The 18,475-nt window shown below is 48.9% G+C and overlaps 1 protein-coding gene across 1 annotated transcript in view; it reads left to right on the top strand.

Annotated features, from left to right (window-relative positions):
- Positions 1–18,475, top strand: part of LOC119439969 (neprilysin-like) — a 500,589-nt gene that overhangs the window by 26,618 nt on the left and 455,496 nt on the right. The window contains exon 3 of the mRNA XM_049662689.1: positions 12,517–12,675. Coding sequence (XP_049518646.1) covers positions 12,517–12,675 — 159 coding nt within the window. The remainder of the gene's footprint in view (positions 1–12,516; positions 12,676–18,475) is intronic.

Raw genomic sequence — 18,475 nt, 5'->3', positions numbered from 1 at the left:
CAACCACGCCCTATATGCGGATGACATTACTGTCTGGTGCATGGGAGGTTCGGATGCTGAGGTGGAGGAGGCGCTTCAGTCGGCACTGTCTATCACCGAAAGTTTTCTGGAGGGTACGGGGCTTCGACTCTCCCCCTCCAATTCGGGGTTGCTTCTCTACAGACCGATTCGGCCCGGGAGGAGGCCCGCCACGCCGCTCATCAGTACAGATTATGCTAACCACAAGGGACGGGCTGTCGATTCCCAGAGCCAACTGTATTAGAGTGCTCGGCTTGCTTCTTGAGTCCAACGGCAGGAATTGACAGGTTTTGGCCCGCATCACCTCCAAGACGGAGAACATGCTCAGGCTGATTTTAAGGGTCTGAAACCGCAGGGGAGGGCTGAGGGAGAGCAATCTCCTTCGGCTCTACCACGCCTTCCTCATGCCATATTATTTACGTCGCATCGGCACTGAATTGGTCTAAAAGCGAAGAGGATAAACTGGACAATTTAATGCGAAAGAGTATCAAAGGGCTGGCACTCCCCATGAGCAGCGGCACGGACAGGCTCACGAGCCTGGGCATGCACAACACCCTATCGGAGGTGACTGAGGCACAGAAACTAGCTCAGGTCGCGCGGATCTCCTCCCCAAGGCTGGCAGCATCTCCTACAGTCCCTGCGCTGCCATCATACGGCCGCACCGAACAGAAGGTGTTTTTAACACAGACGTGAAGGGTACCTACAGGTGGAACCCTTCCCGCGTAACATCCATCCGCAGTACAATATTGGCCGGCAAAAGGCACGGGCAAGGTCTCTGCTTGACTTCGTAGCTAAATCCCCGGGAAAGGTGGTTTTCGATGATGCGGCGCAGTATGGCCGCTCCAATATCTTTGCGGCCGTGGTTGTTGATCATCGCGGTCGCGTACTCAACTTAGCTTCCGTTGGGAAGGTGTCTGCCTCCGTAGCAGAGCAGGTAGCAATAGCTCTAGCGATGAAGGATCCTTCGCGTCCTGAGATATTCACTGACTCCAGGGCTTCCGTCCGGGCCTTCGCCTCGGGGGTGGTCTCCAGGGAGGCTGCCACTATCCTCAGTTCGAGGGTGCGGTAGGCTTTCACACAATTACGTGTTCCCGGCCCACATGGGCTTAGGGGTTCATCCGTCAGTTTCCAACGTCAACGAACTTGCCCAAACCGTGCGCGAGAAATCAGGTGCCGCGGCGATCCGGGCGGGTCCGCAGCGGGTTCGCGGAGAGCTTCAAATCCACTTGGCACCTTTCACGAAGTTACGTCTCACTATCAGCTGTCAAGTCGGAGGTACCCCCTCCCGCATTCCAAGCTCACTAGACCGCACTCGTCCGTTCTCCGGATGCTGCAGGCAGGTTCGTTCCCGTCTCGTAGCACGTTTAGTCACTTTGCTGAAGGCATAGATCCAGGATGCCCTAGCTGCATGGAGAATAAGTGCACACTCGCTCATATGCTCTGGCAGTGCCCGGCGTTATGTGGCACCAAGTTCAGCGCACAGCAGGACTGGGAGAGGACCCTTAAAAGCGGCGAACTCTCAGTCCAACTCTCAGCAGTCCAGGAGGCTTGCGAACGGGCGGAGGGCCATGGTGCAACCGTGGCGGACCCCCCTTCGGGGGTGTCTGATCGGGGTTCTTCAGGACCAAATAAAGTTCATTTCACCTCACCTCGTCCCGTGAAAGGCCGTTGGGGATGGGAGGAAGGGAGGGGAGGCCACGTTTAGCTGCAACACCAAATGCCTCTTTATATAAAAACGTTGCGAGGCGAGAAGGTGGTAAAGACTTCCGACGCTGCTCGACAAGTGTCCCGTTCTGATCTCGTTGAAAGCCACCGAGCCGCCTCCAGAGGCACCGGTCATCATCATCATCATCAGCCTATATTTATGTCCACTGCAGACGACGATCTCCCTGCGATCTCCAATTACCCGTGTCTTGCGCTAGCGTATTCCAACTTGCGCCTGCGAATTTCCTAACCTCATCATCCCACCTGACTTTCTGCTGTCCTCGACTGCGCTTCCCTTCTTTGGTATCCATTCTGTAACCCTAATGGTCCACCGGTTATCCATCCTACGCATTACATGGCCTGCCCAGCTCCATTTATTCCGCTTAATGTCAACTAGAATATCGTCTACCCCCGTTTGTTCTCTGATCCACACCGCTCTCTTCCTGTCTCTTAACGTTACTCCTAAGATTTTTGTTCCATCGCTCTTGGTGACCGGTAACAGTCACCAACGCCACGCGCGTTCGCTGTGAACGCGGCCAAAACGCCGACGGTCGACAACAGTTCTGAGCGTTGCTGATGCTGCTGCATGTCCAAGTTTATACAGCTGATAAAACTACTATCCTTACTCCGTATAGCTCTCGACTAATTTGCTATCGCATTGATGCTTCGCCTTTCGGGTGAAACTGCGACATTTTTGTAGAAGAAACACACACGTGCCTATTGCCTAACCCGGGAGCATCTCTTTCAAAATGCGTCCTTCTTGATACGGTCGTGAATTATACTCCGGTAGAGCCACGAGTGCCGTTCACCACCGACTGTGAACGCGATAAGCAGACTTTCAAATGCACAATCGTTTTATGCGAAGCTGTTTAAGCCAGCCGTAATGTGTGCGTGTGCCACAAAATTATGATCATCAGCATTGGCTCGAGCGTCGTCGTCTTCTTCTTCGCGTTTACGCGAGCCGTAATAAGTGCGTGTGGCGCGAAACTGCCGCGCCGTAGCCATGGCAACCAGGCGACGCGACACAGAAACGGATCCGCCAGCTCTCGCCAGCTGCGTGCACTGCGCATGCGCCGTGACGTCATCGCGGAGTGTCAGCGCTCGCCACCCGAGAGATATCAATGTGCAATAAACATTACACTACTTGTGAAGACACGTTTCACTTTCGTGTTTCTATACCGATTCCTATATAAGAGGGCAATCAACCACATTTTTTTGTTTATTTCCAGGTTGGCTACAAGCCTTAACACGAGTTTATCAGATCACACTAGTTTTATATGTGCTAAATCATCCAATATTGATATCACATCTTCATCATAGTCAGTCTTTGTACACGTCTGCAGAAGTTGTTTATAGAATTGTTTCCATAAAGGTTGCATTGTACTGACGATGGTAACACAACTTCCTTGGGAGAGAAAGAGAAATATGAGCGAGAGAGAGAAAGAAAGAGAAATAGGGAGAGAGCGAACGAAAGAGAATGGAGGAGAGAGAAAGAAATAGAGAAAGAAAGAATGAGAGGGAAAGCAAGAGACGAGATAACCTAGCTGCTATAGTGAAAAGGAATGCTCGGCGCTGCAGCCACATCGCCAGTCGTTCGGGAGGCGCGAGCTCGAGATTGCCTGAGCTGCTCTGGTTGAAACACGCTGCCTCCTGTTCTCTTGTCATGCATTCATATTAGATTCTGGTGGAGGTGTTGCGGTTTTCCCCAAACCTGGAATTACGCACCCGAACTCTGCCGTCCGTCATGCCTGACGACCCCAGCCCGACATCCCCACGGTTACTCCAGCCATCGTATGTGCCGGTGCCCAGCGTCAGCGGGATCCTCACATCTTCAGCGGCACCGATAACAAAGACGTTGAAGATTGGCTGGAATCGTATGAGCGTGCCAGCAACGCCAACAAATGGGACGATCCCCACAAGCTCAACAACGCGCTGTTCTATTTATCGGGTGTCGCCAAGCTGTGGTTCAAAAACCATGAAGCTGATATACGCACGTGGGCTAGCTTTAAAAACGGAATTGCAGATGTTTTCGGCCACTCTGGCGTGCGCAAACTTCGCGCTGAACAACGCCTACGAAGCCGATCCCAACAAACTGGTGAAACGTTCACCAGCTACATAGAGGACATCGTCGACCTCTGCCAGCGTGTCAACCCGACGATGGCGGAGGTGGACAAGGTACGTCACATCATAAAGGGCACTTCCGACGTTGCCTTTCGTATGCTGCTGTCCAAAAATCCAGGCACTTTCAGGTCATTGCACTTTGCCAGAATTTCGATGAGCTCTGCAGACAGCGTCTTATCACGCGGCGCCCACCTGTGTCAGAACCTCGCGAGCATGACCGCGGCTCCTCAGATAGCCCTGCTTGCCAGATAAAAGAGTTCATCCGTGCTGAGGTTGCTCGTCAACTTTCGCTGCTGTCCTCAACCACGCCACCACCTGCGCCTTTGCCGGCCAACCTTCCCCAGGTCATCCACGAGCAAGTTTGCGCAGCTCTCCCTTCTGCCCGCGAGACTCCGCCGATGCCGACTCCCGTTGCTTTTCCCGAGGTGACTGCACCTCTCATCTATGCCGAGGGTCTCGCGCGGCCACCACCTCAGGTCTTTGCGCCATTCCCATCAGCCGTGCCACTGCGTCCATCCTCATTCGTTCAGCCGCGGTACCCACACAGGAGTGGACAAAGGCGCACTCCTAACAACCGGCCAATATGGTTTGCGTGCGTTGCCTAACCCGGGAGCATCTCCTTCAAAGGCGTCCATCTTGGTACGGTCGTGAAATTTATACTCGGGAAAACTAATCGCAGCAGTTCCAGAGGCAAGAACTGCGTCACCCACGAACAGACCAAGGCCTTTCCCTTCTCAGGCTCATGTTATTGATGCATATGTGGACGGCGTCGTTGCACTCGCCCTCGTGACACTGGCGCCGCAGTTTCAGTTATTAGTTCCAAACTTTGCCGTTCGCTCAGAAAAGTGACGACGCCCCGTGAAACGTCTCACTTCGTGCGGCAAGCGCCGACCGCATCACGCCTGCAGCTGCGTGCACTGCTCGCGCCGTAATCAACGGCCTCCTCTACATCGTCGAATTTTGGGGCTGTGTTCTTGTTCCCACGCTCTTATTTTGGGCTGGCATTTCCTTTCCGCTAATAAGGCCGTCATCGACTGTTCTCGTGCTGAAGTGAGATTTAAAACGCTGTGTCATGCCCCACTCCTTGACGCTCGTGAACCTGAAGATAAAGTATTTGTTGCCGAAGACGTTACAATTCCACCGCACTCATCTGCCCTTGCCACAGTGTCATGCAACATTGTTGATGGTGTCAGCGCACTTTTACGCCATCTGCAATTTTCGCGCGTCGTAAATGTTCCCCGCTGTTTCATTCTTTGGACGTTCACGCCGGCGTCAGCAGACTGCTCGTCGCCAACCTTTGCTTCGTGGGGAGTGCGTTGACCGTGTCCAGTGGTGTCGACCCTGCTGCCATCATTGACATGCCAAGTGGCTCCATCGCCACTCATGAGGTCGCCGGAGTGACCTGTAACCCCGCGCAGAGCCGACTTCGCCCAACGTTTTACATGGCTCCATCGCCGACACCGTTGACTGTTTCTCCACGCGCGCACCTTCTAGGCCTTCTCGACAAGTTGCGTTCGTCTTTCGACTGCCGGCCTGTTCCCTTGGGCTGCACGTCAACTGTTTGTCATCGCATCGACACGGGTACTAGTGCGCCACTGCGAAAAAGACACTATCGTGTATCCGCGACAGAGCGCCGTGTCATCGACGACCAAGTAGCTGACATGCTGAAGCGCGGCGTAATTCAGCCTTCGGATAGCCCCTGGGCGTCTCCCGTTGTTCTTGTTAAGAAGAAGGACGGATCGATTCGATTCTGTGTCGATTACCGTCGTCTTAACAAAATAACTCGTAAAGATGTTTACCCTCTTCCGAGAATTGTCCACGCCCTTGACTGTCTCCAAGGCGCGGAGTTCTTCTCTTCTATCGACTTACGTAGCGGCTATTGGCAAGTCCCCATGGCACCCGAAGACCAACATAAAACGGTCTTTGTAATACCAGATGGCCTATATGAATTTCGTGTCATGCCTTTCGGGCTTTGCAACGCCCCAGCAACACTTGAGCGTATGATGGATAACCTTTTGCGTGGTCTCAAGTGGAAAACGTGCCTGTGCTACTTGGATGATGTGGTTACTTTTCCGCTCGATTTTCCCACCCATCTCTGTAGGCTGGAGGAAGTGTGACAGTGCCTAACTGCCGCCAGCCTTCAGCTCAACCTGAAGAAATGCCCCTTTGGCGCAAGTCAGCTCACCATCCTTGGCCATGTAGTATCTAAACACGGTATTCTTCCTGACGCCGCCAAGCTCCGTGCAGTCGCAGATTTTCCCAAACCTTCCTCCTTAACAGAACTTCGCAGCTTCCTTGGCCTGTTCTTACTTTCGCTGCTCATACGGAATTTTGCGTCCATCATCGCTCCCTTGAATGAGCTTCTACGGAGCGACCCGAACGATTACGCGTGGTTGTCCACTTGTGACGGTGCCTTCCAAGAGTTGCGTCGTCTACGGACCTCACCGCCTATACTGCGTCACTTCAACCCGACAGCTCTGACCGAAGTACACACCGACGCCAGTGGTGTTGAACTCGGCGCTGTGCTCGCGCAGCGCAAATGTCGATTCGACGAGTACATCATTGCATACGGAAGCCGCAGCGTCACCAAAGACGAGAAGAATTATTCCGTTACGGAGAAGCAATGTTTGGCCATAATCTGGGAACTTGGCAAATTTCAACCTTACCCCCATGGCCGCTCCTTCGACGTGAATACAGATCACCATGCACTTTGTTGGCTGTCCACGTTGCAGGACCCCTCAGGTCGATTAGCTCGCTGGGCTTTGCGGTTGCAAGATTTCGACGCGCGCGTTGTCTACAGGTCTGGCCGCCACCACACTGATGCCGACGCGCTTTCCCGTTCGCTCGTGTCAACCGAAAGCGATGCTTGCCTCTCTGCCTTTGACCAAGTACTTTCGTTCCAAGCAGGCTGCGACATGGCTTCCGAGCAACGCAAGGATACCTGGATTAGTGCTCTTATCTACTTGCTTTCAAACCCTTCGACTGTTCCGCCCCCTTCTAGAGTTTTGCGCCGTCAAGCATCTCACTTCGAAATTCGGGATGGACTTCACTATCGCCGGAATTACGTCTCTGACGTCTGCAAGAGCTTGCTGGTCATACCTCGACATCTTCGTGGTGACATATATTCTGCCTTCCATACTGACCCGCAGTGTACGCGCGGGTGCCTTCAATACGTACACCCGGCTTCGCTCCAGGTTTTATTGGCGTGGCATGTACACCTTTGTATGCAAGTACGTTCGGTTGTGCCCTCAGTGCCAACGCCGCAAGGTTCCTGCTGAGCATGTCTCTGGTGCACTCCAGCCAATCCCGCGTCCGGCAAGGCCGTTCAATCGCATTGACATTGACCTGAATGGACCCCTTCCGAGCACGGCTTCCGGAAACCGCTGGATAGTCGTCGCCATCGACCATTTGACGCGATACCAGAAACAGCCGCTCTGCCTTCTGCCACCGCTCGCGATATAGCATCCTTCACCATTAAAAACTTTATTATGCATCACGGTGCACCTCGCGAACTTTTGAGTGATAGAGGACGTGTCTTCCTCTCCGAAATCGTAAACGCGTCCTTGCTGAATGTCGCATCGTTCATCGCACCACCACCGCCTACCATCCTCAAACTAATCGCATGACGGAAACATTTAAGCGCACCCTTGGCGACATGCTCTCCAAATACGCCGCCTCTGATGACACTGATTGGACCTCATTTTGCCATTGAATGAATTTTTTTCTCGTTCAAACGAGGGGAGACTGGGACTAAAGGCACCGAGGCATGACAGAGGTCCCAGCCCCCACAGTTACAACAGCGGTGATAACATACATTTCCTCATTGTATTGAGTAAACAAAAAAAAAGCATTAGCACAAATGGTACCTATATGAACTTTTTATGTCATACATGCATACGTACAGATGTCAAAGAAACCAAATATCAATAACTAGTGAAAGCAATGTCCGGCGAGTAATAATGCACTAATCTCTTTTTGAACGAGCTTTCACAAGCGCTAAAATTTAACAGTTCTCTTACCTTGTTCAATATTCTGTCGATTGATATAAGAATGTTGTTTTCCAATTTTTCTTGTTTTTGGAATGTGCCTGGTTTTCCGGCGTGCAGGGTAACGAGATATTTCATCATTGTCCATTTTGGTGAATAATTTTGTTTATGTATGGTGACCAGAAGCTTCTTATAGTATATTCTGTCTACTCGAAGAAGCGCGTAGCGCTGAAATAATGGAGCTGTTTCAAGGTCTACGAAACGGCCATGGTGATTGCAGTACATACGAAGGATTCGTTTCTGTAAAAGAATTAATTTGTTGTAGATAGTTTTTGAAGTTGTACCCCATACCAAGACCCCGTAGCAGAGTTTAGAGTAAAAAGAGCATTGTATAACTGTTGTTTGAGCCAAAGCGGATTAGATGTTTTATTCTATGAATGATACCGACAGATTTAGACAGGTCATTGCAAAGCATCCTTATATGTGAACCCCAGGATAAATGTTCATCAAACCATACGCCTAAGAATTTTTGTTCCTGGACATGGTTAATAGCCGTTTCATTGAAAGAAATGTTAATCTCATTGGGTATGTTCTTGTTACGAGCTCTGAATAAAATGTATGTTGTCTTTGCAGTATTTCATTCTAGACTATTCTCTCTCAGCCAAACTGACAAGCGATTTAGATACGCGTTAACAATATTAGTAAGTTCGGAAGTGTCATTGGATGTAAAAATACGTTGGTATCATCGGCATACATTGCCAAGGGGTGTGTCAGGATGAACACTGCCATTCATCCGTTCGCCTACAACACTGCACCAAAGGCGACCGCAAACTTCTCCCCATTCTTCCTCTTCTATGGCCGCGAACCTTCGACTACCCTCGACACCATTCTTCCGTACAGACCCGACTCGCCCGAATGCACGCCCATCTCTGAAGCTGCCCGCCGCGCACAAGAATGCCGTCAGCTCGCCCGTTCCTTACAGCCATCGACCAATGGCAACAAAAATCTCGACGTGACGATGATCACCCGCATTGTCACTTTCTTGCGGACTCCCTTGTGTGGCTTTGTGTTCCTGCCGTTCCTGCTGACTCTTATCCAAGCTTATTTCCAAATATCAAGGACCATACCGTGTTGTCGCGCAGACATCGCCTGTGTACTATATGTCGAGCCTGTCACGCCACCTACGAACCAACGCTGCCGTGGGCGTGAAGCCGTCCACGTACAATGCCTGAAGCCGTATTACGAAATAATGTTTATATGTTCACCATGAGTCGCCAGGATGGCTCCTTTTCCGAGGAGGGGGGGGGGGGTGCGATTGTAGTGAAGAGGAATGCCTGGCGCTGCAGCCACATCGTCAGTCGTCCGGGAGGCGCGAGCTCGAGATTGCCTGAGCTGCTCTGGTTGAGACACGCTGCCTGCTGTTCTCTTGTCGTGTATTCATATTAGACTACAACGAAGAGGGATAATCAATCGGCCAACTTCGCTGTGTCTTCATCTTTGCGCGGCCCGGTGCAAGCTTCCGCCTTTTTTTGTTAAACGTAGTACATGGAATTTAGAACGCTCGGCATAACTCTTAGTATTAGTAATAAATGTATGCCGTTAACCGCTTATTTTCTCGACGTTTTACGTAAGTAAATAACAGGCTGTGCGTTATTATAAATTGTACTGTGAAATGAGGACCAGTGGGGATGTGGCTATGAGAGAGAGAACGACGACGAGGGAGAACCTTGTTTCGGTGATCGATCGGCTGTGCTGCCTCTCGCTGCTTTATCGTTGCTCTCGCTGCTGTCGTTAACGCTGACTTCCCCAAGTGGTTCGTGACATTTGGTGGAGGTGCTGGGCCTGTTGCGAACCTGGGACTCCGAAGCCTGATGAGCCCTGTCACATCTCCCAGCCTGAGGAGAGTAGTCCTGCCTATCCACCCCTGGCACCGCCTCCGGTCCTGTCCTGGTGCGACACGCCAATGGGATCCTCCCATCTTCAATGGCACTGACGATCATGACGTAGAGGACTAGCTGTCATCGTACGACCGAGTGAGTACCACAACAAATGTAATGACGCTGACAAGCTTGGTTACATACCATTCTACCTTTCCGGGGTCGCCCACCTTTGGTTCCGCAACCATGAGGGTGATTTTTCTGCCTGGACAGCATTCCGAACAAAACTTCATGAAGTATTCGATCGCCCTGCTGTGCGCATACTTCGGGCTGGAAGTATGCTGTGCGCATACTTCCTCAAAGAATGCCGCATCATTCATCGCACCACTACTATATACCACCCACAGACTAATGCCATGATCGCACTCTTGGTGACATGCTGGCCATGTACGTTGCATACGACCAAACCAAATGGGACCCTGTTCTACCATTTCTGAGCTACGCTTACAATACCGCCACGCAGACTACCACGCGATTTTCGCCCTTCTTTCTCTTGTACGGACGCGAACCTTTTTCCACAATGGATACTATCCTTCCGTACCCTGACACCGCGGAAACCACTACCTTGTCTGAAGCTGCTGCACACGCAGAAGGGTGTCGCAAGCTATCCCGTCTATTTACGTCACAAGACCAGCAACACCAAAAGCTCCTGCATCCTATGCTCTTGGCTCGCTAGTGTTGCTTGGGTTCCTGCCCCTATCCCTGGACTGTCACCGGAACTCTCGTCGAAGTATCAGGGCCATACCGCGTGATCAACCAAACTTCTCCAGTCAACTATATCCTGGAACCCCTCGAGGTATCTTTGGATCATCGCTGTCGAGGACGCGACATTGTGCTTGTTCTGCGTCTCAAGCCGTACTATGATCCTCTCTGATGTGCTACCACTACGTCGCCGGGACGGCTTCCTTTTCCACAGGGAGATAACTGTACTGTGAAATGTTTCGGTGCTCGATCGGCTGTGCTGCCTCTCGCTGCTTTGTCGTTGCTCTCGCTGCTAGTCGCGAACGCTGACTTCCCCAAGTGGTTCGTGACAAAATAAACATATAAACACATTCAGGTTCATGCTTGTTTTATTGAAGCAAAGGTTTCTTGTTTTTCTGCCATGCGTTTTTCGTGTGTGCTCGGTTGTTTTCTCGCCAATTGCGCCGATCCCGGAGAAAACGCAGTAGTAAAAGTGTCAGTTACGCCAGAAAGGCCAAGCATCGATTGCAATAGCGAGCTAGTGGACAGCTATACGAAGTAAGGATAGTAGTTTTAGCGGCTGTATAAGCTTGTAAACATAGGCATACTAGGAAAATAACACACATGGTGTCGCGCGCACAAGCAAATATTACCGTAACTCACTCGATCACCTCGGAAATTCGCTGTCAAAATGTTGCAGTGGGTAAGCGCGACAGCAGCAGCGAGCGTCAACTGCTAAAACACAGCGCAGGAAGGAAGAAATCTGTCCCTCGCCCAGATGGCTGTTAAGATACAGCCGCCCGGCCGGGAGCGCGCAGCGTAGTAAGCAGTAAGTAGTAAGTACAGCTACGAAGAGCGCGTGCTTACGCGCACCTTGCTAGCTTCGAAGATTTCTTGATTCGATAAACATCTGGGTCGTAATCTGACTGATCCTTCCAATGAGAATTGTGGCTTCACATTGCGGTTGAGATCCGCAATCTTTATAATCGGCAATCTTTACAACACCAATGATCTGTTACGGAAGTTGTTGCCATGATGCCCAAGCCTCTCTTTCATGTCAACCGTAATTGCAGGTACCAGTTAATTTACAGGTAGTATATTTAGAGCTTAGCAAGTTAGTTGAGTGTGGGCCTCTGAATGACTGACTGACTGAAAAACCTTATTGGCCAATATATTGACAGGGAGGGTGTGGACCGATCCTTAAGGGACGTTCTTTATAAATACTAGGTGGGCTCCTCATTACAGAAGCCCATTGGCTATAGCCGCGGCTTGGGCACGCACGACCAGGCCTTCTGGCTCGCCAGGTCGGAGCAGCCGAGCAGGGCCGCCTCCCAGTCCTCCCGGATAGGGTTGGGTATAGGGGGAAGGTGCAGGGTGGATTGGCATGCCCACACCATGTGGAAAATGTCCGAAGACTTTTCACCACAGTGTGGACACTCCCCTGTGCAAGCAGGGTCGAAATGTTTTAGGACTGCCGGGCACAGCAGTGTTTTAGTATAGAGGCGAAGGAGTAAACGCTCCTCCGCCTTCGTGAGGCCCTTACAGGGCTTAGGAAAGATTGCGTGGCCGAATTGGTAATGTTGGGTGATTTCCTTAAAGGTAAAACCGATTGGGTTCGGAGTCCCCTTGCAGCTTTATTTTTTTGTATAGCTTATCAGTGTTGGGTATCGCTATACATCTCCGGATTAGGAACAAAAACTGTTTGGATAAAAAGAAGCATTTGTGAATTGTGCAATTGAACTCATTACTGCGAAAAATGAAAAAAAAAACATAAGTAACTTTTATTTTTACTGCGAGGAGTCACCGATGAAGCTAGGTACTTAAAGATAAATAGTCTGCATGAGTAGTTTTATGTGCGGTAAAAGTGCCAGAATTGTCACTGTTCGCAGTTACGAATAAACGCGAAGGCCTAAGGCACATAATCTGCATGATAACTTATATTTGCGGTAAAAGCGAGTGAAACGGTACTGTACACATTTTGCCTTACTCGGCCTGCAAAAAACGAAAAAAAAATGTTCGTGTATTGTCCTTTCGCCATTTAAGAAAAACACATTTTCTTACTCTTTCAGATTGGCCATAAGCATGTGGCAGTATCAAAAGGCGATGCACTAACCAAATACAATCGACTTCTTATGGACCTTATGAGCTCAGTAAGCCCAAGCTATGACAACGTATCTCTTCAAAATTTCGCTGACCGTATAAATGAGATCGAGGCATTGCTCGTCAATGTGAGTGATCAAGTGTTTTGAAAAAGTAAATGAAAAAACAACTGAAACTGTGAAAACTAGTCTAGTTCGTTCTATGCGAGACTAACTAAAAAACACGACCCAGGAGAGGGCATAGCACATTTATGACTTTCAGTGGGTGGTAAATTTTTCAGGGGTCAAAAGTGCAATCTTAAAAAGCACGATTATTTAATCAATAACCCCCAGTTAGAGGTGTTCACATCACTGAAAAAGAAGGGAGTTCGGCTGGCGGACCTTTTATTGGCGATTATCGGCGCCATAATATTGAATGCGATTTTAATTCGCCACCCGAAGAGGCTGCGGTATACCATGTTTCAAAACTAAACAAGAATTTTTGTCGTAAGGCTGTCAGTTTGGTTACATGGAAATTATCAATCGAGAACATGAATTTATTTTAATTATGGGTTTTACGTGCCAAGACCGATCTGATGACGAGGCACGCTGTAGTGGGGGACTCCGGAAATTTAGACCACCTCGGGTTCTTTAACGTGCACCTAAATGTAAGTACGCGGGTGTTTTCGCATTTCGACCCCGTCGAAATGCGGCCGCCGTGGCCGGGACTCGATCCCGCGACCTCGTGCTCAGCAGCCCAACACCATAGCCCCTGAGCAACCACGGCGGGTAATCGAGAACATATTTGTCTAACCATGTGTCTTAAGCAATGACCAGGCTTCTTCATAAAGTTTCTATTAAAACGTTTTTCTGTTCACGCCGCATCCTCGTTGATCAGACATCCCTTCCATGTACATTTCTTTAACCTCGTCGGAAAACACATGTCATCGTTCCTTACATCATTCATTCAGAAATCTAAAACCACCGTCGATGTGCACCTCTTCATCAGAGAAGCGAGTTTCCGGAATTAAGTGAACAGTTCTGTCGTGTCTGACGGAAGGACAGCGCAATGTTGGAGCGAATACAATACGGCTTTATTTAGCCACCAACATAACAGCGGCGGGCGAACTGTCCGGTTCAATGTTACAGGAATGACAGCGCGAGCCAGCTTGATTGCCGGCGCTTTTCAGCACAACCAAAGGGTGATAACGCTTGCGTTGGTGCCAAGGCGCATGCCTAGCTGTGACGTAAAAGAACTTTATTTGCACTATACGAGGACAGAGAGGAGGCTAAGACACACGAGCGCAGACTTACACCAGTGTTTTATGTCGAAGCAAGCAGCCACATATATAGAAAAACACTGTCACACATCACGTGGGCTGCCCGCTGAAAATTAATTTACGTAAGAAATATAGCTCCTCCTTAGAAAGGGCGACAGAATGCTGTGACACACAGGTGTCACCAAACGTATCAATCAATTCCGCTTCGATGATTTCACGGTTAGCTGATTACAATTTTTGCTCACAGTTGAGCAGGCATTGAGCAAAAGTCATTGAGCCAACATGTGTTAGTGCAGTAATATTTCGTCATGGGCTTTCTTGTGTGGTCTTAAACTAAGACATTACAAAGTGAGGTGTACGCAGCTTCAGTACTGGTATCTGATTACATTGTTGCGTTTGGTGCCGAATGAAAGTACTAGTTTATCGCAGCAGACGTACGTTGTGTGTAACCAGCGGAAGCGAACTGAAATTTCGGACGTGTGCGGTAACGATCGCGATAGCTTACCACATTCTCTACGTCATTTGTAAGGACTGCAACGTTGCTGAACTAGCAAAACTACCCCACGTGTCCACGTACTCTAAGCACAAAGCTATCAGAGAAGTCCACAATTTTGTCAACGTCTGTTCTTGTGCCGGAAGTTCGTTGGAATCTTATGCTCTAATATGTTGTCTCTAAAAAATACTGTGAAGTGGCATTGGTCTTGTGCGCTCAATGTATTTGACAAAGTTTTATAACGAACGCGTTGAGAACCTTCGATGTTATTTTTATGACCCATAATCTTATTGAATAAGAAAATAACCATGACCTATGTACCAAACGTTTTGTAGAAGAAACAGGAACGCAGACGATGGCGCATTATGCCCTGTATCGACAAGGTCTTTTTCCATCACTATTATAATTAATGGGTCTGTACGAGTAGCCCAGCTCTAGTTCCACTAAGGACTGTTTTCGGAAAACTACACTGTAATTTTTTGAATGGACATACAGCAATGGAGACAGAGAACAATATGTTCATAAATTTTCGCTAGGCACACGTCACATAAATCAGGCCAGGAAGTGGTGAAGAAAGCAATAAAAACAAGAATTGCGAGAGGCGAATAAAATTCACGTAGGAACTTTGGAAACCGCAATAGAAAAAAAATCTAAGCCCCTTTCTTAAAAAGAGGTTGAACGCGAAGCTTTCTGCCATGCAAACTGAAACAAACTCAAAGTCCAAAGCCAGCGAACCCGTAACGAACCCAAGAAATGCTGAGCGAACCGATGCGAGGCATATGTGATTTGATTGCTTGTTATAGGATTGTATTTTTTTAAGGTTGAAGTTGAATGAAGACAAATCTGATTAAGTTGCATAGCCTTTATTTTAGATCATGTAGGTTTTACACGCACACACTCACACTTTTAAGGACGACTCTACACTTGCACAGTATTGCAGTGTGATCGCTGTGGTAGACGGTCAGAGGCTCTGCCGTTGCCGATGCACGGGATCGGCCTTACGAGCACGATCGCTCGCGCTCACCAGCTCTTCTGCCGTGCGCTGCACCCGGGCCTACCCCTGGTGACGGCTATATATGCTTACGTGACGCGCATAATGCAATGCAGATATTTACAGTTGCTCTGGTTGCACTTCCCATTGTTCTTATCGGTACAACTACGAATGTAAACTGTAGTGTTCTACGATAGGGTGTCGTGCGCCGTTGTTCTGTTGTGTGCGCAGGTGCGCATATGATTCCATTGTGTAAGTAGGCTTTCCTCCAGGCGTTTCGGCATCACGGATGAATCCGTGAGGTATAGAAAGCTTCCCATTAAAAATTGCTCACTCTGCCGTGATCGCGAGTACATGTAAGTATGAAATGGCTACCGTACGGCGTCTTTCGCTGCCTGTGGTTTTGTCGCCTGCAACCGCGTTTCTTGCAACTGTCCAACGCGTTCAGCGTCTGTAGCCACTTTTCATTGTCGCACCGAAGTGGTCGCTGAAAATGTACGGACTTAGGTCCTCTGTATCAGCCTTTTGAACTTCGCTATTGGAAATGACAAGTAAAGCTACAGCGTACTAAAAGTTACAGCTTGGCAGCAATATTTTTGTAACTTGTTTGGAGAGTGACTAGCTATGTAATGCGGTCCTGTAGAAAGGTTGGGGGTCAGAGACCGCGTTTTCTTAAGCTTTGACTGGTTGCCCAGTGATCCATCCCGTTTTTTCTGACGTTTGCCGGCATGTTCTCGTTTTGAGAAACCGGATTTTCTCGTTTGAGTGCCCGGATAACGGCCCTGACTTTTGGCTCAAGGTCGCTTGAAGGTCGCGACAACGGAGGCTAAAGCACTTCATGCTTAAATGGTCATCTAATACTCCTCAAGGAATTTGAATGTTACTTCTCTCAGCGGCGCAGAAAGCGCTTTAGTGGTCTTCAACGTCATTTGAAAACATGAAATAGCCTTGTCAGATTTCTCGAGCTTTTTAGAGCTTGCATCATGCCAAAGTCCTGGCTTCACAAGCGATAGGCTTGCAGCCGCACGTGTGCCGTGTGGCGCCAAATTTCAAGCTAGATGAAGCATATTGCGTATATGCGTTCATTAACGTGGCGGTAATGCAGTGGCCAGTCAGCCCTATGTATGATTTCCCCGCTTGAAAGAGATCTTGGTGCCACCAATGTTGTCTACGTAATTGCGTGCTTTATTTCGCACCTATTCATGGCTGGTTTTTCTGAGGCGTCAATAGCTTTTCCATAAGTTCTTTTATGAACTAAAACAAAGAATCTGGCGCCGTGCCTTTCGCCAATCTTGATAAACCACGCGAAATTGTGCGCACATGATGTGCACCAATGACCGCTGTCTTATGCGGTATCATTTTTAGCAGTTTTCTATGTGACTTGACTCTGTAAGATTTTTCAGCTATGGACGTTATAAGTTCCGCTGTCTACAGCTGCAGAATGTCGTTGATCCTATGGTCGGATAATTTTATTTAGCTCAGTTCAGGAAAAGGTGTCCTGTATTATAAGGGCGCCGACATTTTTCATTCCTCGTTATACTCGTATACTTCATCATGGGACATGCAAATTCGAGGACTCGCTATCTCGGGCATTTTCAACGTAAGCCCCAGGCCCTGGTGTGCGCCGCGCAAACATTCTGAACTCCTTGTTTCCATGACCACTTCCCCCTTGTGATGTAGAAAGCAAATGAAGAAATCGACTGCCGAGTGAAAACATCGGTTGGCTCCGATGCTTCTTTTTAGCTCACCCTGCAGGAGTTGTTTCCCCGTTAGCTAGAAATACATTATTGCGCAGAATGCTGGATTCAATCTAGACCATATACATGCAACTTAAACCGCAGCTAGTCTTCCTGCAGAAAGAGTGAACCAAGGCATTTAAGATATTCAAAAAGGAATTACCACTCAGTTGGCCCTGATTGTGGAACTTCACAGTCCCACAGGTGTCGATGCATTCATCGACTGCTCACAAGGTTGCTTCTTGTGAAACAGTATAGATGGAATGGAGAGAGGACATCGTCTATACATTAATTCACATAGTGAATCAGCGCAGAAGGAATGACGAAGCAAGGCAGAGAAGTACACAGGACAGGCGCTGAGTCCTGGGTACTTCTCTGCCTTGTGATGTCGTTGTTCTTGCCCATTGCTCTTACTATGAACATCAATCTACTCATCCAGTGGTATGCTCTATTGCATTTTATTTCAGACATAGCTTGATAAGTTACGAATGCTTAGGAGACTTCTCTCACCGTTGGCATTCGCGAACCGAATCGACTGCGTCAGACATGAATATAGGTAGGCGCCATGTAGTTTATGAAGCATTAGGTACGATGTATTTATGTGCCCAAATATAGCCCCAATATTGGATGGAAGGGATCTGTAATCAAAAGCTCTTTTGCACTGAACCAACCGCGTGCCACGTTTTGCGAACAGCGGCCGCAGTGCACCGCCTGCGCTCGCATGGTATAATGCAAGGTATATCACACCGAAAGTGAAAACTCGGACAAATATCATGGATTCAGAGTTACGCTGCCTAGTTTTAACAGGACAATTTGAAAAAGGAACAGAAAAAAACACTCCTAGAAGCAGGTTGCGTTTATTTGGCATCCTTGGTCATAACTAGGATGCACCGTCACCGTTTTCTCCCACAAATAAACTTCCTTGAGATAGCATCAACTGAAAAAGTTGTAATATCTTATCTATTATTGCGCAGAAAGCTTCGCAGGTCGAAAACGACTGTACTAGGAGACTTGCGCAGTGAGATTCGTATGGCCTCGCTAATTGCGTACTTTTTTAAGCGTTGCCTACGATGCTTGAAACGACGTATTGATATTTGAGTTGGTCGCATTCTAGGAGCCGTTTTTCGGGCACCCGGAAGTAAAATTCCGTCATTCATCGCATACGTTCTCTTTAGAATGTCCCTAAAAATTGGACCAACACCGAGAAACCTTTAAGTACACCAGCCCTACGACTGCCACTTCAAACCGCATGATATGAAAAAGGTTTTCGCTTGCGATGAAGGACTATGCCATGTGAAATAAGCGTATTTGGAGGGTTTGAGGATGGTTGGAAGGTAGGCTACACGTGCCGACATAGTGCTGGTCGGGTCGCAGCAAGGCGTTCACTGGCGGCTCTTGCCGACGTTTAACTGTACCAAAACCGCGCAGCACAACACCGCACCGCACTTAG

The sequence above is a fragment of the Dermacentor silvarum genome, chromosome 2 (genome assembly GCF_013339745.2).
Source record: "Dermacentor silvarum isolate Dsil-2018 chromosome 2, BIME_Dsil_1.4, whole genome shotgun sequence".
Taxonomy (NCBI): Eukaryota; Metazoa; Arthropoda; class Arachnida; order Ixodida; family Ixodidae; genus Dermacentor; species Dermacentor silvarum.
The sequence above is the reverse complement of the archived record's forward strand: the minus strand, read 5'-3'. Positions and strand labels throughout refer to the sequence as shown.